The sequence below is a fragment of the Nyctibius grandis genome, chromosome 5 (genome assembly GCF_013368605.1).
Source record: "Nyctibius grandis isolate bNycGra1 chromosome 5, bNycGra1.pri, whole genome shotgun sequence".
Lineage (NCBI taxonomy): Eukaryota > Metazoa > Chordata > Aves > Nyctibiiformes > Nyctibiidae > Nyctibius > Nyctibius grandis.
The window spans coordinates 90,010,347-90,035,281 of NC_090662.1; the positions used below are offsets into that span (position 1 = coordinate 90,010,347).

General features: G+C 43.4%; 1 protein-coding gene across 1 annotated transcript in view; it reads left to right on the plus strand.

Annotated features, from left to right (window-relative positions):
- Window positions 1–9,531: 9,531 nt before the first annotated feature.
- Window positions 9,532–24,935, plus strand: part of CLCN1 (chloride voltage-gated channel 1) — a 67,605-nt gene continuing 52,201 nt past the window's right edge. Inside the window, exon 1 of the mRNA XM_068401822.1 lies at window positions 9,532–9,692. Within this exon, the coding sequence (XP_068257923.1) occupies window positions 9,642–9,692 (51 nt within the window). The 5' untranslated portion in view covers window positions 9,532–9,641. The remainder of the gene's footprint in view (window positions 9,693–24,935) is intronic.

Here is a 24,935-nt window from a genome sequence, read left to right on the forward strand (position 1 = left end):
ACTTTCTGCTTGGTTCTTCATACAGGACAGTCAACTCCTGTGCACGTTATAAAAGGGCTCCCTTGTGAAGGAGAATCCTTTCCATCTCTAAAATGAAAGGTTATTGTTTTCAGTACTTGACACTTCCCTATCCATCTTGATCACTTAAAAGTCTATTTTTTGCACATTCCTTCTGTAGCCAAGTTACCAAGAGAACTACAAGACATCCCAGGCTAGCAACAAAACAAATAGATTCATGATGATTTGACCCCTGCGGCCTCAGAAGAAGTCAGGATAGAGGAGGAATCTGTCTTGGTTGATGAGGGCTGGGTCAGGGACCAATTAAGCAACCTGGATGTCCATAGATCCATGGGCCCTGATGGGATGCACCCGCGGGTGCTGAGGGAGCTGGCGGAAGTCATTGCTAGGCCACTCTCCATCATCTTTGCTAGGTCGTGGGCAACGGGAGAGGTGCCTGAGGACTGGAGGAAAGCGAATGTCACTCCAGTCTTCAAAAAGGGCAGGAAGGAGGACCCAGGGAACTATAGACCAGTCAGCCTCACCTCCATCCCTGGAAAGGTGATGGAGCAACTTGTTCTTGGTGCTGTCTCTAGGCACATCAAGGATAGGGGGATCATTAGGGGCACTCAGCATGGCTTCACCAAGGGGAAGTCTTGCTCAACCAACTTGATAGCCTTTTATGAGGATGTTACCCGGTGGATAGATGATGGTAAAGCTGTGGATGTGGTCTATCTCGATTTCAGTAAAGCGTTTGACACGGTCTCCCACAGCATCCTCGCAGCTAAACTGGGGAAGTGTGGTCTGGATGATCGGGTAGTGAGGTGGATTGTAAACTGGCTGAAGGAAAGAAGCCAGAGAGTAGTGGTCAGCGGGACAGAGTCCAGTTGGAGGTCTGTGTCTAGCGGAGTTCCGCAAGGGTCGGTTCTGGGACCAGTTCTATTCAATATATTCATTAATGACTTGGATGAGGGAATAGAGTGCACTGTCAGCAAGTTCGCTGATGACACAAAACTGGGAGGAGTGGCTGAGATGCCGGAAGGCTGCGCAGCCATTCAGAGAGACCTGGACAGGCTGGAGAGTTGGGCGGGGAGAAATTTAATGAAATATAACAAGGGCAAGTGTAGAGTCCTGCATCTGGGCAAGAACAACCCCATGTACCAGTACAAGTTGGGGACAGAGCTGTTGGAGAGCAGCGTAGGGGAAAAGGACCTGGGGGTCCTAGTGGACAACAGGATGACCATGAGCCAGCAGTGTGCCCTTGTGGCCAAGAAGGCCAATGGCATCCTGGGGTGTATTAGAAGGGGTGTGGTCAGCAGGTCGAGAGAGGTTCTCCTCCCTCTCTACTCTGCCCTGGTGAGGCCGCATCTGGAATATTGTGTCCAGTTCTGGGCCCCTCAGTTCAAGAAGGACAGGGAACTGCTAGAGAGAGTCCAGCGCAGAGCCACGAAGATGATTAAGGGAGTGGAACATCTCCCTTATGAGGAGAGGCTGAGGGAGCTGGGTCTCTTTAGCTTAGAGAAGAGGAGACTGAGGGGTGACCTCATTAATGTTTATAAATATGTAAAGGGCAAGTGTCATGAGGATGGAGCCAGGCTCTTCTCAGTGACATCCCTTGACAGGACAAGGGGCAATGGGTGCAAGCTGGAGCACAGGAGGTTCCACTTAAATTTGAGGAAAAACTTCTTTACGGTGAGGGTGACTGAACACTGGAACAGGCTGCCCAGAGAGGTTGTGGAGTCTCCTTCTCTGGAGACATTCAAAACCCGCCTGGACGCGTTTCTGTGTGATATGGTCTAGGCAATCCTGCCCCGGCAGGGGGATTGGACTAGATGATCTTTCGAGGTCACTTCCAATCCCTAACATTCTGTGATTCTGTGATTCTGTGTGATTCTGTGATGATTTCTCATACAGACAAATAAGCCTCCATGAACTGCCCTGAAATAGTTTGACTCTAGAAATTCTAGATTAGCTCCCCTTAGTCCCAAGAGTGAACAACTTCATAGAATATTACTTTTGAGCAATTTGTTTGCCATAGTACCTGTGTGTAGCAACAGGCATAGCATCAAGCCACAAACTTCTCAGGAGTCTATAAATTGCACTGTACAACTTAATCCCTGGAACTATACGGCCTTGTACAAAAGGATCTTTTGTCTTTTGTTTAGTTAACAAAAATATTCAAGGCAGCTCTTCACAGTCCAAGCATGATGTTTGGATTATTTATCACTGCAGTTTGTTTCCCTTTTAAATGAAAGGGAAGAGTTTCACATGACTACCCTGTTATGTGAGTTTTCTTTCTTCAGCCATGATCATTTAAAGCTATTTGTTTAGCTAGTATTGTTTGCAGAGTGTCACTTCAACTGGTCAATAAGAAATGTTGTGGCATAATCTATCTCTTCTGGAAATTTTCTACACAGTCTCTTCATGCTGTAATTTGTCTCTTGCTTGTGGCCACTTGCAGTTACTCCCATTTGATGTGACGTGGGAGATGGGCATTGTTCTCTTTTGCGGTAGAGCCTAAATCCTGATACACTGGCTTACATATGGACTACAGTCTGTTCGCTTGAGTCTTGATCTTCTCCATTTTATAGCAGTAAATTGGCATAATTCCTGGCTTACTCTTTTTTTATGTAAGTGTGGCTTTTAAGCTTTTTTCAGGATAGAATTATGAATAGGAAGCACAAAGGGATATGGAGGGAGGCTGGAAAATTAGGCATGTGCTTTTTTTATTGTTCTGCATAGGAAGATGAAGGCTGTGTTTCCTCCAGCTGACAAAGGTACAGCATTAACATGCATCTTGCACTTACCTTACACACAACATGTGATAAACAGAACAAGGATCGTACTTGCCAATTGGTGCCTTACTCTGAAGTTTAAGATACCAGTTTAGGGGCCATTGTACCTCCCTGGAGTATAAACACTTTCTTCCCGAGTGCTCTCTCTTTGACATGGTGCAATATTTTACAGATAGATATATCAGTGAAGATTTCTGTAGGATTGCATCAAGTTGCATTATCACTGCCACTTTTGTATATATTTTTTGTATACTTGTATTTTACTGCCTTGAGGTGTCAAAATAAAAGATTCTTGTTTGATTAATCTGTGCAGTATCTTCCATTTGGAGAGTTATACCTCAGTGCAGAAATGGAGCTTCTATATAAAGAGAATTTTGCATGATTTCTTGAGTTTACCTCCCAGAGGCACTTTTGAACTGTCAGGCAGGCAGAAGCCTGCTACTTGCTAGCTGCAACCAGTATGGGCTGCTTGTGAATTTTGGTAACACCTGGACTAAACTGAAGTTAATACATTTTTAATAAAGGGATATGAGGCAGAACCACCAATTAGGAGGCCAGTGTTGTGTTTCAGCACATAAAATACTTAGACTGGGAAAATTGTGGGCTTGATGTTGTTGAAGGAAGAGTTGGTGCCAAGAAAGAAGGGTTCCTGAAAGAAAGGAGGAGTCTTGGAAGGAGGAAGGGCCCAGAAAGAAGGTGAAGATAACCAGCTGGAGGAAAGATCCTGGAAGCAGGGGAAGATCCAGGGGATCAGAGCGCTGCATGGAAATGAATGCCAGGGGATGCCCAGAGGCCTTGACCTGTAATGCCCAAGACTGGTAACCGGAAGCAGCTGCACAGCACAGAACCAACACAATTTTCTGTTCCACCTTCACAGACCAGCAATGATCTCACTGCTAGGAAGGGAAGCTGACACCTCGGTAATGCACCTGGGAGAAAGCTGGTGAGTGTGAAATAAGAAGGCAAAAGCTCTGTTCTCATTAGTTCTAAAAAAAACCCAGTATCCGGATGCACTGGAGGTTGCCATTTACTCTGTCTCATCCGTGACACCTAGAAGGTTGTTTCCTGTCTTCTAAGTTCTCTTTTTTTTTTTTTTTTTTTTATGGAAAGAGTACATTGTTTTTTCAGTAGTACCAAATTCTGGTCCAGGAAATATAGTAGTAACATAAGCAGTGAAATTACCAACATCTACCTGTGCAGAAAGTGTTTGCATTAGTACAGAAGATGAAGTAAATGATGTTTGTATTTTGAAAGAAATAGGTTTTGAGCTAGTAGCATAGTTTAAGGAATGACTTTAATAGTGGGCATAGGAGGAAAGTGTTAACCAGTTTACATTTTGGCTCAAAACCAAAAGAACAATAAGGTCAAAAGTTCTGGTTTGTACGACAGGGAGTGAAAACAGTGAACAGGGTGTAGACAAGGTATTTTACAAATCTTGAGTTGCATAAAAATCACTATTTATTAGTATAACAATTCAGTAAATATATACAATTGTAGTAATTCTAAGATGGTTTTGTTTCCCTATTTGCCATTTTGAAAAGTAATACATGCTCAGAGGATTTGACTTTGTCAAAATAGTCAGTGATCTCCTTAAAAATTAGGATGTACGGAATGGTATTGAAAGAGGGCATGCTTTCCAAAACATGAAAAGATTTGGCTAAACATCTATAAAACATCCTGTAAAATAAAATTTATGCTATGCTGAGACTGCTAACATACAGTGTACCTGTCTTGTGCAATGTCTTCTTACCCTTGTCTTCAGGTTATGAGAATTCTTCACTACATTACAACACTAAATTATTAAGTTAGAAGGAAATGCAAGAAAAGAAGATACTGTCATGTAACAGATCATCTTCATTACACAGTGATGATGTCATTAGCATGTTTCTTTTAAAGGAAAGGAATGAAACAATCTCCAAAGAAGTTACCATCAACCATTGTCACAGGGTCAGCAGCCTTGGGGAGGCTGTTTCACTAGGCATGAGTACTAGAATCATAGAATGGTTTCGGTTGGAAGGGACCTTAAAGATCATCTGGTTCCAATCCCCCTGCCACAGGCAGGGACACCTTTCCACTAGATCAGGTTGCTCAAAGCCTCATCCAATCTGGCCTTAAACACTTCCAGGGAGGGGGCAGCCACAACCTGTTCCAGTGTCTCACTGCCCTCATGGTAAAGAATTTCTTCCTAATATGCTAAGTCCTACTCAATGCCATTTGGCCTAGGGTTGCTGCTTCTGCCAATTCTACTTGTAGAATTCTCTCTTGTGAAGGTTTGGTGTTCTTTTGTTTCCATTCATCTGCATTTGGTACCTTGTTTATGTTCACTGTTATGTACAACTTAGTCTCCAGGCTGTAGTTTTGCATAAACTGTTACGCCTGCGTGCACAAATTCTTAAGAAGACATCTGTGTAATTCACTACGTCTTTCAAAGAGCTCAGAGTTGTACTCAGACTTCTCTAACTTAAGAAAAATAACTGGAATTGCTGTGGTTTAGGCTGTTCGTTTTTTTTAACTTTTTTTTTTCCTTTGTCACTCCTAAAAGTTCTGATTTTCAGCTGCAAAATAAGGAGAAACAGTAACACCTCTTATAGAAACCATGCTTTGACAAAGGTGAGCATCCTGCTGCATTGAGAAAATATTTAGATTTGGATCTGTTATGTTCAGGTTGTAAAGAAAAACACAAACCTAAGTGAAGACTAACTAGCTGTTGGTCTTCAGTCACTTGTGAAATGACTTGGAGGATAAGGGGAAAAGGTCACACTGAGCATAGGCTTAACTTTTCTAAATTGATTTTACATAGAAACAAACAGTTAAGGAATGTTATAAGCTGCCACTGCCTCTAGCAGCCTTGTGGCTTGGGTGTTCTTCCTGCCCAACCCAGAAACCCTGGGCTTTCCGTCCCAGGCCCATGGCTGTATCTGCTGGTTTTCCAGTTGCAGGTTCGAACAGTAGCAAGGCTGAGTGTGCATCTTAGAAGCAAGCATACGTATGGAGGACACTGATGTGGCTGGCTACACAGACTACAACAGCTAAGGCACTGCCTTCAGCAGCACCTAGCTTTGGTGCTACCAGGACTCAAAGCAAAAATATGGACAGCCACCTCCCCTTTCTCCTCTTTGAAAGGTAAGGATTGAAGTTCAGTAGTGGAAGCGCTTGCACCTCCACTTTCTAGATTCACAAGTGCGTTCATGGATCCATTGAGTACCCAGAGAGTATGGCCCCTCTGTCTCTTCCATACCCCTGCCCAAATCTTGGGCCTTCTTGTCTGCTCCATGAGTCTGCTACCTGCTGGTTAGTCCAGCTTGATGCTTTCTAGCAAACAGGTGTGCTCACACGCTTGTCCCACAGGCACCCCACACTCATGGGTCCCACTGAATACCTAATACCCTTGACCGGGCTCAGAGCCTCCTACTTGCTGGTTAGTCCAGGTTGAAATTTGCCACCAAATTGCATGCGTGCATCCCAGGTTTGGGGAAGATACAGACACATCTCCCCAGCAGCCAGCACCCGGCACAAGGGCTGTGACCCACCGTCCTGCTCCAGATGCTGGTGCTGAGCCCCTGCCTCACCTTGCTCATGCTGCTCCCCTCAGCAGCTGCACCCAGGATGTGGGCTAGTCCCATCCTAGAGGCTGGAGCAGACACCCCCTCCTGTTGCTGCCACCATAGGTCTGGGGTGCCTACACCCCTGATCTGACTCCAGTTGCTGGCACGAAGTCCCCTCACACAGGTCTCACCTGTAGCTAGCACTCCAGGCACCCAGTGAGATGATCTGGACAGCTCTGGCTGCTCCAGCTACTGATGCTGAGACCCTACTTGCTTCAGTTCTTGGCACCACAGTCACAGAGCCCCTACACCCCTGGTTTAACCGCAGTTGCTGACCCCAAAATCACTCACGTCAGGCTCACCAGTTGCTGGCACCTTATCCTTCTAGCACTCACATATGTGGGATAGTGAGATTACACAGAAAGACAGTTAAGAAAGGATTTAATAAGAAGATAGGACAGACTGGTGATGAGGAGCAGGACTCAGTCGGACAAGCACTCTCTGGAGACATTCAAAACCCGCCTGGACACGTTCCTGTGTGATATGCTCTAGGTAATCCTGCTCCGGCAGGGGGATTGGACTAGATGATCTTTCGAGGTCCCTTCCAATCCCTAACATTCTGTGATTCTGTGAAGCACAGTGTCCAGGCTTGGTTTTCACAAAACTGACCCCTTTCTACCTATTTTCCACTTTGTTACTCCCCAACCCTTTTCCTTAACAAGTTTTGCGTAGTCCCACAGACACAGTTCAAATATCTCAACTCCTTATGTTCCCCTTGTCTCCCCTTATTAGTTACAAAGTCTAGGCTGACCATCTTCATAGTGCCTGTAGTTTCTTAATGGCCCATCAAATAGTGACTGGAGACATTTGGTCTTTTGTATCATCTCTGTTATACCTTGTCTCTCAGGTCTGAGTCCCTGGGTGGTTTTGTTTGTGGCTTCCACCTTTCTTTATCTTCTGCATTGAAAAGGTCCTTGACTGGATAACCTTAGTAAAGGAGATGCTTTCACCTTTCACATAACCTTACATAGCCCGTTTTATTTAGTAGGAGAAACAGCTTAGGAAGTCATGATGTTGCCCTAAGTAACTATCTGCTTTGCCTAGATATAGAATTTATCAATTTCCCTGATTGAAAAGCTTTACAGATAACAGAGGAAAAAAACCCAGCAGCTGTCTGTGAAAAGAGCTGTGGCCTGTATTATCTACTCCATTCCCCACAGACCTCTGGGCTTGCTGCTGCCTCAGGATACAGTAGACAGTGGCTATGACTCAGCTGAAGATGTAGCAGTTACCACAGCCGCTCAGTGCTCTGTTTCTCAAGGCAGTAGCCCAGAGCAGGATCCTCATTTTGCCCTGTCTACTCTACTAGTTCCTCCTTGCTTTTCTTGTGGCAAAGGCCCAGAACACACAGAAGGGCAGGAGGTAGGACCTCCCTACTTAGCACCTCTACTGATGTTCCAGGTTCATCAACACGCCACGAACCCTTTCTGACTGTGCTGTTGAGCAGCTTTGACTGGTTTTAGGTATAACAAATTGAGTTAGGCACAGCTTTTTTGTTGTCTTCTATATTCCCCTGTCATTTCTAGTCAGAGATTAAGAAAAAAAGCCCCAACATTAACACAAGAGGAAAATAAGAGATCTTTTCAAGGTCGTTCTCAGGAATGAAATGACATATATTTAGATGTTAGAATATGCATTCTTTTGGTGTATCTGTCTATAACAAAATGTTTCAAAACTTGAAATTCACTTCTGAGGATGATGGGAAAAAAATAGAAAGAAAATGGAAAAAAGAATCATTAAGAGTTACAACTTCATGAAGTTCAACAAGAAGTGCAGAGTCCTGCACCTGGGGAGGAGCAACGTCATGCACCAATATATGGTGGGGGCCACCCAGCTGGGAAGCAGCTTGGCAGAGTAGGATGTGGGGGTTCTGGTGGTCACCAAGTTGAACATGAGCCAGCAATTCGCCTTTGTAGCAAACAATGCTAAGGGTATCCTGGGCTGCATTAGGAGTGTTGCCAGCAGGTCAAGGGAGGTGATCCTTCCTCTTTACTCAGCTTTGGCAAGGTTGCATCTGGAGTCCTGTGTCCGGTTCTGAGCTCCTCCATACAAGAGAGAGATGAAGATACTGGAAAGAGTCCAACAACAGGCCACAAAGATGATGAAGGGACTGGAGCACCTCACGTATGAGGAAAGGCTGAGAGAGCTGGGACTGTTCAGCCTTGAGAAGAGAAGGCTCAGGAGGATCTTATCAGTGTACCTAAACACCTGAACATAGAGTGCAAAGAGGATGGAGCCAGGCTCTTTTCAGTGGTGCTCAGTGACAGGCCCAGAGGCAATGGGCACAACTGAAACACAGGAGGCTCTGTCTGAACATCAGGAAACACAGTTTTATTGTGAGGGTGCCAGAGCACTGGAGCAGGTTCCCCAGAGAGGTTGCGGAGTCTCCATTCTTGGAGATACTCAAAAGCCATTTGGACATGGTCTTAGGCAACTGGTTCTAGGTGGTCTTTCTTGAGCAGGGGGTCTGGATCAGATGACCTCCAGAGGTCCCTTCCAACCTCAACCATTCTGTGATTCTGTATGAAAAAGATACTGAGTGTTAATTATGCCAGTTCATGAAGGTTCATGAAGGCACAGAGACTGTGAGGAAGGCTGTTCATTTGTGGTGAGGCATTGCAGCCAGGGAATCAGCAATAATGGATATACTTTAAGAAAAATTATGTTAAATGTGAGGACACCATGTAATTTGCATAAGGAATAGTCTTCCAAGACCTGCTAGGAGAACTTGACCTCTCAGATGTTGACACTTCACAAAGTCATCCCTGAAACAGGTTGTAGAAGTAATCCTGCTCAAGTTGCAGGATGATGCTCTTGTCTCTAATTTTGGTAATTTTTAATTTCTATCCTTCCCTAGTCTCTCTCTTGTCATTAGCCCCCATTCTTTCTATGGTCCCACTGTTGACCCCTTCCAAATGCAGTGAAGAATGACACTGCCTGAGAGAGGAGGGAAACCTTACCTCCTCTTAATTTACTGAGCTGTCCTAGTGCCAAGGCAGCAGAGAGATATTAAAGCAGGGAAGCGGCTGCTGTGTCCAAGCACAGACTGAACAGGAGGGGGCAGGGAGTCTCTGGTTACACTCTCCCTGTCTTTCCCTCACCAGTAACCTTCTCTCTCAGGGTGCTCTGTGGGATTTTAGCTGAAGCCTTGCGTCTGTTTCACTCCATGATTTAGCTGTGGAGAGCAGACGGGAAGACATTGCCCTGAACAACCCCTACTCCACAGGACATTGTCTCTGGAGATATGACTGGGGATGCCTCTGCAACAAAAGCGTTCCGATACCAACAGACTCTGGTGAGTACAATACCTGCAGGAGGACAGAATATTTCCTACACGATAGCTGTTCCCTTCTCTGCTTAAGGGGCTAAACACTTTGCCTACAAATATCCTTCCCTGTTTGTATTAGGAAGAATCTGTGAGAGTTCTGCCTGAGCACGTGCCCCAGTAGTGTCTTCCTCTAAAAAAGAATGAGGCCAGAGTCTCCTTTTCTCAGTATGAAAATGGGAATCATTCCTAATCCCCATGGGTGAAAAATTTACATCACTGGATTCACCAGACAAGTCAAAAAATGCTGGAGAGAATCAAGGCTGAGTCTGTAGGGATGCCTAGTCTGCAGAGCTCTATAGAAATGCAACTGCTGGTTGTGAATGGCTTTCCTTTTTCCAGACAACCACAGATAAGGCACTGAAACCTTTCCCTGCCCTTTGCTACAGCTCTCAGGAGATGTGGCTAGGATTCTGGCATTCTGGGTGTTAATGGGTGTTGTGAGAGCACAGAGCATGTTGCTCTATGGCATCTTCTGGGCACATCTCAGCGGGGTCTTGCCCTGCTTTGTTTTATAGATATTTGGATGCAGGCTGTTGCTCCACTTTCTGCTTTAAGTACTTTAAGAGATTACTGTCAACTAGGAGAACTAAGATTTATTGCATCTCATGAGTCCTCATGTTTCTCTGGACAAGCTGAGGTAGCAGTTTGAACTGTATCTAAAAAGCCACTTCCTTTGGTAATTGAAGTGAGAATTGGCATCATACACTCCAGATTGCCAAAGGAACAGCATGAATGGAATCCCAGCCTCTAAACATGAATGGTGGCCTGTTTGTACCTGAGCATGCAAAGTTTTGGTAGCAGTGTTTGGAGATGAATAAGACTGTGTTGGGGCTGAGGAAAACATACAATCTTATCTTCTTTGAGCTACTGTAAAGAAAGATGGAGAGACTCTTTATAGAAGCCAGAACACCTGGTTTACTAAGGGGAATGTGTGGTTGCCTTTGGGAACAGAAAGCTGAGGTGAAGACTGGGAAAGCAGCTTTCAGTCCGTCATTTTCTGCTGCTAAGCCCTGCTCTTGTGTATGATGTCATGCCTTACAGATGAATGAAGAACTGTATGATTTTTAGTGTGACCATATAGCCCTTTATGACTGAAAGCTTGATTTCAAATCCAGACTTATGAATGTAAATTTATTAGTGCTCCACATAGGCACATCACAAGCATGCACCCTCAGCTCAACAGTGCTTCACTAAGAATGCTATTTATCACTTGTCAAGTACTAACATTTCTGAAGGATCCGATCGTTATAGTGGAAAGGCTGGATTACGAAATATTTCATCTCTATTGGCCTAGCTTTCTGTAGTCCAATACAAAGCAGTAGCATCCTTAGTGTCAGAATGGAGCAGCACCAACACTAGAACATTAAGACTGGGCCTAATATACAACATAACGGGATTGCAGTGGCCTGTTTGCACACTATACAAACATGTAAGGTTTGTGGAGGGAGAACAAGAGTTGGGTTCTGAGATCAAAAATCCAAACTGAGTTGGTTTCTGAGTTGATCAAATTGCATGAGGTACTGAACTGTAAGGAAACACTACAAAACTGAATAAAAGCAGTGGTAAAGAAGAGAGCATGAGACAGCAACAAGTGCAGAAATAGCAAGTATGCTATTTGGGGAAAATGGCTATGTTTCTTCTGTAACTATAACAAACTCATGAATCTCTAGAATTTTCAGTTCTGGAATCTTTAGTTTAGAACTAGACTTGTCAGAGTATTTAGATTAGTGACAGTTTTTTTTGAACACTTGTGGGAAGACACAACTGGTGTTAGTTTTCTTGAGTTCAAAGAGCATAATCTGTGTAACATGAGCTAAGGCAAGTAGTCTTTGACAAAATATTTGTACATTACTAAATAGCTATTCAGGAGAGAAAGCAAGACAATGTACTGCATGATCTTCATTTATTCATAAATTTATCCCAAAAATGTGCCACTGAGAGCTTTTTTGGCTTCTGAACAGGACAGGATTGTGTAATAAATGGTAGCTGTTTGATACCTCAGGTGTCTGCATGGATAAACCCAAAACACTTAGTTCTTTAACTGAATTCAAGTCACCCACATCCCAGATAAGCTTTATGATAAGGAGGCAACTATGCTACAACGTATTTCATTAAAGAGGTGGCTATAAATTTAGGAATTCTTCAAGAATGACCATATACTTTATAGAATCATAGAATACCAGGTTGGAAGGGACCTCAAGGATCATCTGGTCCAAATTTTCTTGGTGAAAGCACAGTCTAGACAAGATGGCCCACCACCCTGTCCAGCTGAATCTTGAAAGTGTCCAATGTTGGGGAATCCACCACTTCCCTGGGGGAATTCTATGAATCATTCTAAGAATACTTGAGCCCTTAGGGATCACAGGCAGAGTAGCAGTTACTGAGAGCGGCTAGATCTAATCCAGGCATCAGTGCTAAGTAGGTGCTGAATCACTAACCTTGATGAAAGATTAATTATTTCTCAAAACATGAAAAATGAAGAACAGTTATAAGGATTATGTAGCAAGTGAACAAGGGACTGCAATTCTGAATGCAGGTGCCTCAAGTGGATCCCAGACACTTTTGGGACTTCAGTGTCTTAGCAAGTTATGCCTTGAAATGCTATCTTTATGAGCATACTCCCATCAAGCATCATCATCATTACTGCTATGCACTCCATGTAGTCGGTCATGTTAGTTTATTCTTCTTTAGTGAGTGAACAGTAGCAGAAAGCACTTCCAAACTAACACTACATACATCATTTTTCATACATAAAGCAGTCACTGCTCTCTGAGCACCCTGGTCTGCAGTAAAAGAGGGACAGTAGGTCATCATCACCTGGCTTCAAAGACTGTAAGAATGACTGCTATGTTCCTCTGATTTAGAAAATCTATTGCAGTGTTACAATCCAAAACCTAGGTCACCTATGAAGCCCTTATACCTTGGGATGAGGAGAGATGGTAGAGTGGGTAGTTGCTGGTTAGCCTTCAAGGTCACAAATCATCTACATAGGAGTGCTGATGAGTCAGCTGGCCATTTCTTGTCCTTCGATCCCTTCTGTGATTCAAGTATCTCTGCCTATTTATATAACATGGCTACTTTATTAAATTTTTCTCTTCCTGGCCCAGTATTTTGCCATTTCTCTCCCATATTCTCTTTTAGCCATTTCTTTCCCACGTGTTCATTGCCTCTTTGTCACTTACTCTTTCGCCATTCTTTTGCTATCCTCACATACCTTTTTCTCACTCTTCTGCTGTATCTCCTCAGTTTGTTTCTCTGCTGTTCCTGCTCTCAGTATATATGAAGCCAAGTGTTAGGTTTCACAGCTGTGTTTTTCTCTGTGCCTTCCTCACATCACTGCCATTGGATTCTGTTCTAAAAATATCCCATGTGACCCTTTCCCTCTGCTGTCCCAAGGCAGTGGAGGGATTCTCCACAGCTCCCCTCTCCTCTCTTTCTTTTTGAAGAAGTTGTCAATCATACGAGAAGGCAGAAGAGACCTGGAGAACTGAGGCATGAGAAAGATCACTTGTGCAGATTTCTATTGCTAATTCCAAAGCTGGAGAGGACAAAAGATGCAGATGAATACAGGACCAAGGTCTGCAGGGCAAGATGTTGTCTGCTGACAATGACAACAGAAAAGAAAGAAAGGAATTCTTCAGTTTCTTGATGTCTGATTAAAGGTGCAGGCATTTAGGAGCATCACCTACTGCTATTAGGGAAAAATTTTTAGCTTCTCATATTCAGTCTTTGGGGGGAGAGAGTCACCTCTTGTATACTGGCAGTATTTGTTGGCTCACAGGCCAGCCTCTGCTGAAACTAAGAGGTGAAAAGAAGAGATCCATTGCCCATCTTCCTATAAGCCAGACTGGAATTTAATATCTACTGAAGCTAAAGGCTTCCTATTCACTTATCCACCTTGCCATCTACTTTCCCGTGCTTTGGCATCTGCTGACTCAGTTCTATAGGCATATTTGAAGATCTGCATTCACTTCTCTCCCCACTTCCCATTAGAGGGATCACAGAACTAATGCCTTGCCTTGTCAGAAATTCACTGCAGAAATCAGTGATAGCGTCTTGTCCTGGCTGAACGGTACCAATCCCTGGGAGCTGAAAGGCATTCCCCTGCAATGGTAGACATAGTAGTGCTCCTCTTCTGTAACCGTCAGTCAGTCACTGGGCAGAGAGACCTCCTGCTTTTGAGGGATGGGCTAGTTTCAGAATCCCAGTGAGTAACAGCATGTTTCCCATGCCACCCGACATGCCAGGAGGAAGGCTGAAGAAAAGAAAAATGAGAACGGGCCTATTGACAACTAGCTTTTTCTTAAAGTAACACGGATTCTATTTTTAAGATTTTAGTAAGGTGGAATACACATGGCGTTCATTGATTCTGCATTAGGAGCAGGTTAAAGGGTGATTTGTGTAGAGGTTTACTTCTCCGGAGTGGCAGGCCCTAGAGACAAATCGTAGATGTCCTATCCCCCCTGTTTGCAAAGAATTTATGTAAGAATCTCTTCCTCAGACAATAAAGTAGTGCTCTGTCCATCACTGCATGGAGAGATGTTCAGAACTGCCCTACCTGTTTAATATGATTTAATATGTTATTTCCAAACAATCCGAGGTGTCCAGGTACAAAGTGGGAATCTTGCACCCCAGGAGCTAGCTTAATAGCAGTGGTAGTGTCTCTCGGCACTGCAGTTATCTATTCCTGAGAAAGCTGTCGCAACTATAGCACAGTAGCAGTAAGAATATCTTTATACTTCAGTGAGTTTGTCCGGCTACATGTCCTTTACTTATAATGCTATAAATTTTAATTGTACAGACCTCATGGCTAAGCAAATAAATGCCAAGGGCTGGCAGCATGCTGATCAATCTAACTCTTGCCATTGATCTTGTGCTGTAAAAAGTAAAATAGCCTGCTTGTGTGTAAAAGGCATAAGAGGGCATCCCGCATTTGTCTGAAACCTAATAGGGTAGCTGCATGCTATAAGCTTTTTTACACGGACAAAGAAAGTACATCATTGTTTCAACAGCTGATACTTGCACGCTAATTTGGCAGGATAGCAGATTAAATTATTTCAAGTAAGTTTGGGGTGGGGAGGATGGCGGAAAACTATGTACTAGCATTCTTGATATTTCAAAAAGGTAGACCTTTTGCTGGTAAAATTGTCAAAAACAGTAGTAGAGGGGCAACTGGAATACAGAGGTTACTGCCCGACCTGTACAGCAGGTGGCATACAAAGTATAGTACAAGAGAAATAACGCATCAATACAGAAATGTAAAGCAATACAGAAATGTAAAGCAAATACAAATCCTCAAGGTAAATTTGGCTACTGTTGTGAATCTCCATAAAATCACAGCAAAGAACCTAGGCATGCTGGAGAGAAGCTGGTGGTAAACACTACACAAAAATAAGTTACTTTGGAAATGCTTGCTTCGGTGAAGTAGCAGGAAGTTGCTGCTGAAGCTGCTGCTGTTAGTGTTGATAGAACAACTTCCACATACCTGCATGATGGAATGATAACTGTTAACTCACCTTGTTAACACAGAGGGAGGACAGAAACAGGCTACTAATGTTGGAGACTACCTTATCAGAACTTGCTTATTTTAAGTGTTTTCATTTACTATTAAGTGACTTAGAACTACTTGGGGAACCGGATTTCATTGCTGGTTATCCGCATGTGAAGGCATACTATGCTTTTGTATTCGATAATAGTACAAGTCTCCACGCTGACCATAGGAGTAGCAAAGAAAGCCTTCACAAGTTGTTACTGCAACAGACCCTTCAATCTTTGGACTTTGCTAAGGATATAGGCAGGTTTAAAGGATTTGCTTACATCGTTAAAACTGAACTACTATCGCTACAACAAATTCCTGCTTCCTGGTGAAGTAATTGAATCTTATGTGCCCTTAAAGGAACCAAGTGGCTGTGGGGATTGACAGTCACCCGTTTCCACAAAATATTTATAAAGGGTCATGGATCAGGAATGTTTGCCTATCAGCTATTGGAATTGAGAGTAGATTCTAAAAGTGCCTAAGAATACAAAGCAACTTCACTGTATTTATTGCACAGTGCTAATGCAAGTGTGTGTGGCACCTACACTTTCTCAAAGCAAGCCACCACCTGCAGCTCTATGAACTCTGACAAATTACACGCAGTATGTTCCTTTCTGATTCAATGATGTGAGGAAACACAGTGTTTAAGTACATTACCTTGTGGACCCTCAAGTTCATTTCAGATTGAAGTTAAGCCAATTAGTCTTAACCGTGCATAGTCTGGCACACACATTCTTTGATCCTGTGTAAACTACTACAGTGACTATGGATGTCTATACCCTGAGACTCAGAGCTACTCAAAGCTCTACTGGGACACTGAAGAGAACAGAATTTGCCTGAAGATCACTCACAGAAGCTGACAAAATATTTCACTGTTAAAAAGAAATTACTGCTTTTCACAGTTACAGAAAAATAACTATCCAGTTTTGAGTATGTAGTCAGCCTAGGTACAGACCACAGTCCTGCAAAGAGACTTAGGAATTAGATGAGGCTTTCTTCAGACAGCTGAAAGAGCCTCATGTTTACAGGCCCTGGAAGAAATCTGCTGGAGCAACAACACAGCAGGGCACAAGCAACCCAGGAGGTTTCTAGAGTGCGTTGACGACAAGTTCTTAACACAGATGATTAAGGAGACAGCAAGGGGAGGTGGTCTGCTGGACCTGATACTTACAAAAATGAAGCATTGGTTGGGGGTGTGAAGGGCCAGGACAGCCTCAGGATCTGAGGAGGGAGAAGGGCTAAAAACAAGATCACAATCCTTGAGTTCAGGAGAGCAGTCTTTGGCTCTTCAGTGATCTGCTTGGAAGAATCCTGTGGGATATGGCCCTGAAGAGATGAGGGGTCCAAGAGTGCTGGTTGATGTACAGAAATCATCTCCTCCAAGCTCAGGAATGGTCCATCCTGATCAGCAGGAAATCAAGAAAAGGCAGCAGGTGGCCTGCAGGAATGAACAAGGAGCTTCCGATTAAACTCAGACATAAAGTGTAAACAGGGTTGTGTGTTGTGGGAGGAATACAGAAACACTGGCCAAGTGTGCAAGGATGAGGTTAAGAAAGCCAAAGCTCATCTGGATTTTAATCTGTTGAGGGACAGGAAGGGCAACAACTTCTTCTACAGGTATATCAGCAGCAAAACAAAGGCAACGGAAAATGTGGACCCTCTGCTAAAGGGGCAGGGGACCCGGTGGCAAAGAGCGATGACCCTCATTGGAAGAGGATGAGGTCAGGGAACATTTAAACAAACTGGATGTATGCAAGTCCATGGAACCTGATGGGATGCACCCATAAATGCTGAGGGAGTTGGTCAGTTTCATTGCAAGGCCATTCTCAATTATCTTTCAAAGGTCATGGGGATTGGGAGTGATTACTGAGGACTGGAAGAAAACAAATGTCACTCCTATCTTCAAAAAAGGCAAGTCCAGCAAACTACAGGCTAGTTTGCCTCGCCTCAATCCCCAGAAAGGTGATGGAGCAACTCATCTTGGGAATCATTTCCAGACACATGAAGGACAGGAAGGTGATTGGGAGTAGCCAGCTTGGATTTATGAAGGGAAAAATCATGCTTAACCAACCTGATAGCCTTCTGTGGTCAGGTGACAGCTTGGTGGATGAAGGGAGAGCAGTGGATTTTGTTTATCTTTACTTTAGCAAGGCTTTTGTCACTGTCTCCCACAACATCCTCATAGCAAGCTGATTAAGTACAGGCTAGACAAGTGGACCTCAAAGTGGATTGAAAGCTGGCTGAACTGCAGTGCTCAAAAGGCTGTGATCAGTAGCACAAAGGCCAGCTGGAGGCCAGTCATTATCAGTGTACCCTAAGGGTTGATAGTAGATCCAATACTGTTTAACCTCTTCATTAATTATCTAGATGACAGAACTGAGTAAATTTTCAGCAAATTTGCAGATAATACAAAATTGGGATGAGTAGTTGATACACCAGAGGGTTGCACTGCCATTCAGAGGGACCTTGAAAGGCTGGAGGAAGGGACAGAAAAGAATCTCATGAAGATCAACAAAGGGAAGTGCAGAGTCCTGCACCTGAGGAGGAATAATGCACCAGTACATGCTGGGGGCTGACTGGCTGGAAAGCAGCTTGGCAGAAAAGGGCCTGGGGGTCCTGGTGGACACCAAGTTGAACATGATTCAGCAGTGTGCCCTTGCTGCAAAGAAGGCTAATGGTATCCTGGGCTGCATTAGGAGGAGTGTTGCCAGTAGGTTGTGGGAGGTGATCCTTCCCCTTCACTTAGCTGTGGTGAGGCCACATCTGGAGTCATATGTCCAGTTCTGAGCTCCCCAGTTCAAAAGACATATGGAGCTACTGGAGAGAGTTGAGAGTTCTAAGAAGGGCCACAAAGATGATGAAGGGTCTGGAGTATCTCTCATATGAGGAAAGGCTGAGACAGCTGTGACTGTTTAGCCTAGAGAAGGGAAGGCTCAGAGGAGATCTTGGCATCTGATGGGAGACTGAAGACAATGAAGCCAGCCTCTTCTCAGTGGTGCCCAGTGACAGGACAAGATGGAATGGGCACAAATTGAAACACAGGAAATTCTGTCTGAACATAAGGAAAGAGGTTTTTTTTGCTGTGATTGAGCACTGGCACAGGTTGCCTGGAGAGGCTGTAGAATTTGCATCCTTGGAGATATTCAAAAGCTGTCTGGACACAGCCCAGGGCAACCTGTTCCAGTGGACACTGATTAAGCATGGTATTGGACGAGACAGCAGATACCTCATCCAAAGCTCAAATATTCTGTGATTCTGTAATTAACTAAAGTACTCAGAGGAACAGCAGTGTAAGTTACCTACTGGTCAACAAGATTATTGTCTTCTAAATATGACATAGAATGTATTTTTAAATCCTCATCTGTAATTAAATCTCTTATCTACCCTTATTTTTAAAGGACTCACAAAAAATGTGGCATTTACTTCTATTACAGAAAAGCAAATTAAAATTGCTTGCCTGCATCTAAATTCCAAGAAGTTTTGACTTTAATAGAACAGGATGTATGTTGTCTGACCAACAATTTTTTTGGTTCTGAACCCACCTCCTGAGATAGAGCAACACAAACCTTCTCAGTTCACTTTCTCCATATCACTCATTATTTTATTCATGTCCACCCTTGTTGCCCTTTTCAGCCTGGGAAGTTCAAGCCTGCTTAGCTGTTCCTCATACAGAAGCTATTCCGTAATTTTGACCATCCTCTGGAACTCTTCCAGTTCTACTATATTCTTTTTGTGATTGGGGGAAACAGAAATACAAATATTACTCAAGATGTAGTTGCACATTGCATTTTATCTAGTCTTACTTTCCTACTTCTTAACCCATGGTTCTAAAAAAATACTGAGGGAGTCATTATTATGACCATTCTGTTTAACCCCAAGACCTTATTCTTAAATAGTAAAAGTCAGCTTGAATAGTAACATTTGGACAATTCTTGTGTATGCAAAGCTTGAACATCTGTTCCCTCTCCCAGTCATCACTTCAAATTTATTGTGACTGTTTCATCTGTCATTTTATTGCTCAGTCATCCTGTTAAGGTCCTTATACAATTCTTCAGTGAGCCTTTGTTTTTACTCCTCTGAATAACTTACCAACAAACGCTGAGTCTTTCCAGACCAGAGAGGTATTTGATATTACACTGCTTGGCATCAAGTTTATTATCAGCAGTAGAAGATAAGGCACTGAGTATATGATGCTTTTAATTCCAATTCCATATAGAAATAGGGTACGTTGGTAATCTCATTTCCATTAATTGGAAGTCCATAATGCTCCAGGCCCATAGGATAAAAGAACTGCAGGTTCATCTAAGCTTTCCAGGAATGGTAAAGGCAAATGCAAGATTAAACACATGGCAGCTGTGCAACATAGTAGTGATAGAAGAAACAGCCAGTGTGGTGTAGAAACTTTATTCCAGAGGTACATGAAAATCTTTCTGTTGGGAAGATTAAGCAAGGGCCAAGTAAAGTTCTCCTCTTGGCTAAATGTGTGTTTTAATGCTTCACATGCGGGTGCACACTATAGCTGAGATGATCTATTGACTGCCACATGTAACAGCTTCTTACTTAAATGCTGCTTCCCTGACCTGTGGTGAACTCACTCAGAGCACGACACCGAGCAGTTAACCACATAAAGACATGAATGTTTTTGCATCAGTTTACCTTTCACAATGCTAAGGGCAGACATATTAGAGCTGGTGCAATGAAGGGAATGTGACTGTCCTTTCTTTATGCCACTCACAATTTTGAGGCAGCTGTGAAGGTTCAGGCCAAAACTGAAAAATCTTGAATTACTGTGTGTTCTCTCTTCTTTAACACAGGCTCTTCTTTACCTTTCAAAAGCAGTCTGAACTACTCTTACCACATGACCTCTAAAGAGTTCCTTTTTTCTTTTTTTCAACTGCCCTTATACCAAAAGATAAAAGACCAGACTTGAGACTTTGTCTGGAAACGTGGAATAAGGGAAACTAAGAAGTTCAAGGTCTGATACAGTACTGTCTTTTGATTAGGCAGGTGCACAGTGTGACAGGCAGCCTGTTCTGCATAGGGCTTAGGTAGTGTGGGCTATTCCAGCCTGACCAGTAGCCCTTCACCACAAGCCCCCAGAAAGAGACAGTCAGAATATCTGCAAGAAGTAGTCCTTCCCTATAGTACCTTTCACTCTCCATTCATTTCTAGCACCAAGCTACCCCATGTCACCCTTATTATTTACTTTTTCAATTCCATCACTGTGGAAAACCGCTCAAATGCTACGTAGGCTACTCATAGGCATAACCATATTAAAGAAACACCACCCTCAAAGCATGAATCACAACAGTTTAAACTTGTGAGGAAGTACCAACAACTGCCCAAAGTGCCCTGCTGGGTCAACCCTTGTGAGCTCTGCCCCACTCCTTCCTCTCAGCAGCATCTTAGGGAACAGAACCCCAGGGCTTGGAAAAGTACTGAATTTACCTTTTCCTTCGAAAGTGCCAGTCCTGGGAAAGAAAGGGAGGGAATTCATATCTCTTCAGTTGGTAGCAAGAGATTTATTGAATATAGCTTGCTTATTATTTCTTGACGTGCTGTTTCTTCCAGTCTTGTTCGTTTTAAATTCTACTCAGCCACCTAGCTCCTGATACCTTGTAGAACCTGATATCCTTATAGCAAGTACATAGTATATTGTTAGCATAATGTATTAACAAAACACCCTAAGATACTCTGGCACACCCTTTCCAAATCCTTCCACAAGGATTTTTAACTCTTTCAGAACTTTCAGTTGTTTCCACTTCCAACATAACCCCTTTTTACAAGTGTAGGCTACTCTCTCCTTCTCCCCACTTTCCCAGATCAGTGTGTTTGTGTTTGTAGTAAATGGACCTTGTCTAAAGAGAATGAGCAATCATCAGCTGATGACATTTTGCTACTGAATGTGGAGGACTGTGGGACTGACACAACTGATTCCGTAACATCAGCTGACTATTTATGCTTTTCAGGGTGAAGTTTTACAATATAATATAATATGATCTAACAGCAGGTAGCTGTGAAAAGGGACAGACTTACTTTCTTCCCTCTGTTCTTGCACATGCTTTCCTATTGCCCCTGTCATGCCCATGAATGCAATGTTAAATTAGCTCAGGCCATTGATTGAACAGAAATCTAACCCATCAAAACAATTAATTTTCCATCAACCCAGCTTGGTCACCTCTCAGTCACATGATTGCTCAAACCTCATGAAAGGAAGAGATAATTGTTTGGTAATACAGCTTCTTACTATGGATTGTTGTAAAGAGTGACCTTGTACAAGAGGGACAGACCAGCTGCAGGAACCAGGCTTCTGATGCTGGACATGAAGAAGATTATCAGCACACTTTAGGTCTGAAGACTTAGGAGAAGATAACAGGTGCAAAAGTGTATTTTCTGCAGGTTGTTTCTGTGAAGCATAGTAAAAATAGAAAAATTCTGCATCCTCAAGTGCAGGGCAGATCAGACTCTGTGAACAATCAAATTAGACATAGAAAGCAAATATGGTTCAATTTAAATAGAGTACCAAAACAAGAACCAAAGCAGTGGTATACCTACTTCTATGCAAATGCTAGAATTATGAAAAATAACATGTAGGACCGGTCTCTTGTCCTAACAGGAGATACACCAGGCATATTAAAAACTTTGTGGCAGACAATCAATGGGAAATTGTAATACCAGAATGCAAAATATGCAGAAAGATAAGGTAAACCATCCTAGTGACAGAGTAGTACTATATGCTGATGAGAATCTGTATCAAACTAATGAACTCAGCGTCAGAATAAGTTGAAATTTCAGACCTAAATAGGAAGTGTACAGTGTTGGATCTGCATCACCACCCTCCGAACCTAGACTGCAACACTGTGATATATTGATTGAGATCAGAGAGCCAGCTAGGGCAGAAACTACAGTAGTAACAAAAAAACTGCAATGAGGACCATACAGGCTGGGCAAATGTCACATTGGGATGTGAACTAGATGCAATCAGTGATTGCAGAATAGTCAGCTAGGAAGTCCACAATAGATTATTGCTAGATACTGTGCTAAACAATTCAACTTCCTAGTTGAAACCACTACTTTGTAGTGACCACAATGTGCTTGGAGTCAATACCCCTGTGGAAGCAACCAGGGTCAAAAAATCCACTAGAATAGATCAAAGAGAAAACCACATAAAAATGAAGAAGGCTTTTAATCAATTAAGAGATGCAACCAAAAAAGATGAAACATTTCCAGAAGACATGGAGGTTACAGAAGAACACCATATAGGTATCTAAAGAGAACAGGTCCACATAGAAAGCCCTCAGTCCTTCTTTCATCTGCTTCAGATCTTTAAAATGAGTGCTGTGCTCTGTCAGGATGCAGATGATATGCTTCCTAGAACCCTCTTTTTCTCCAAGGTGTAGAGGAAATGTGTGATATGATCTGTCTCCCAAAGAAGCTGCATGAATTACCAGGAAAAAAACACTCCAGGACAAGCAAACTTCCAAATCCTAGAGCTTACCCCACTTCTCCCAACACTCACTGTAGAAAGATGAATCACAAGACAGGCAAACACCCGTCCAGCTCCAAAACCTTCTGTTACAGCTGCCCTGTTGTCACATCCTTCTGCTGGCAGCCATCTCTATGTGCAGCTGTGGCAAGATAGCCAGGCGCATACCATTTCCCAAAGTCTTTGGCCTTGTCTTTCCACAGGTCCTACAATGCCCATGTTAAAAAGGCCAGTAGGCCAGCAAGAAGTGACAGCAGCCCTCATAGAGACTAGATGGTTTTCTGGGAAGGACAACAGTTCAGTGTCAGAGGCTGTCTGTGAGATGTTCCAGTGCCAGATGCAGATTCTGTCTAGTCAAGCGTGGCTCAGCCTGATCTCTTCCGCTTGGATATAGGTGAAAGAAGCACTGTTATCTGGTTGGAGGTGGTACCAGCTATCCTTTAGCGAGTGCTGACCTCCTGCCTTCCTGATGATATCTGCCTCTTATTTCCAATGCAGCTTTGTGAGCAGGGCAGAAGCAAAATTCACAGCCAGGGCCAGACGCTCCTGTGGACTGATACTGCTGAGAAAGGCATCCTGATAAAAATGACATTGCAGACCTGGTATCAGAACACAGATACTAACAACGTTCATGCACTTCCAAGCAAAGCTGAATGTGCAGCAGCTGATTTAGTACAACGATCATGTTCCCTAGCATTCAAGACTCAAGGTCAAGAGAGGACAGGGTTGTAATGACTAGTGTGGCAAAACTCAGTGTGAAATCATATAGACAGACATGTCTGTCCGAGTGGTCTTGCCACAAAGTACAGTTAGATTGCTAAGGTGAAGGTCTCCTGCAGAAACACAATGGAGAACCCTCCTACTCAAAGCAAGGAGAGTACCCTGCTCCTACAGAGACCTTTCCTCCATCCCATGGGGTTTAATGATGGGATCTTGAGCTGTTTCACTTGGAAGGAGAGAGAAGGAGGGCGGGGGTTGTGAGGAACCTGCTGACCAGCAGTGGTGGTGCCGTGGTACCAGCAGTTCTGTAGCCAGAGCTGTGGTCCCCATGGTACAGGGAAGCACTCTGCCCTCTGAGTCCCCTTCCCTCCTTGAACAGGGCCCTCACTTATGGAGATGAGGTTGTCATCAGCCATGGCAAGGGTCAGCTGCATCTTCTTCCCAGAGCAGTAAGTCTTCAGAAGGTGACAGAGCTTGTCCCTCAGCACAATGATTCCAAGGAGCCTGCAGACTTGTGTGAGCCCGTGGTCCTTGTAGTGCCCAAAAGCCTGGGACTAGGACATTTCTGTCCCTCTCCTGCTAAGTAAAGGTCCCCAGGACAGCCAGTGCACCTGGCAGAGAGCAACAACTGTTCCCCTGACGCAAGGACAAGCAGCAGAGGGAGTGGGATTTGAAAAATTTCACGAGGACCATCTCTGCTTTTTTTTTTGTTTTATGACTGATCCCTATCAAAATATGCTATAGACATAATACTACTTGTGGAATAGAATATGACTCTGACACAGATGACAGGCAAAAATTGAGTTACACCCCACACCAATGACAGTGTCTGAACAAGATACCACAAATACTCTCAGTGACTTTTGCTGACTCCGAACACCAAATAATGCGGAAGCAACAATGTGAACAGTGTTATTAAACATAAAAATGTGGCATCCAAAAATCATTAACTTCTCATAAACAATCTGAGTTAGCAGCTTTGAGAACTTATTTCAGTTCTCAAGTTAAAGGAAAGTTAGAATAGTTCCCATAATTTATCCTCTGTGACTTCTTTTTCATTGGCCCACTATCCCTCCACCACTCCTAACTTTGGTCAATAGCTTCTAATGTCAATCTACAGCCACTCCCTGGATTCCTGTTCCAGGTTTAATATTTTTAGATGGCATGAACATTAAATGTCAGCCCTGGGATACAATGCCATTTGTGGGGCACTTCCTGCACTTTCTTCTGCTGACTTATCTTGTCCTGGGCTTGAAATACTAGGCTACCTTTCTCTTTGACACCTGGAGATTGTTGCTCCCTCATGGCCCTGGGGTACTTTTTGCACCTTTTTCCCTTTGTGACAGTCAAAATTGGCTCTTTCTGGTTAGTATATAGCAGCTGTAGTTTAATGATTTCCACAGAGAAAAGATTTTCTGCAGCCTTCATGCCAAAGTGTGACCCAGTACTTCAACCTGGATACACTTAG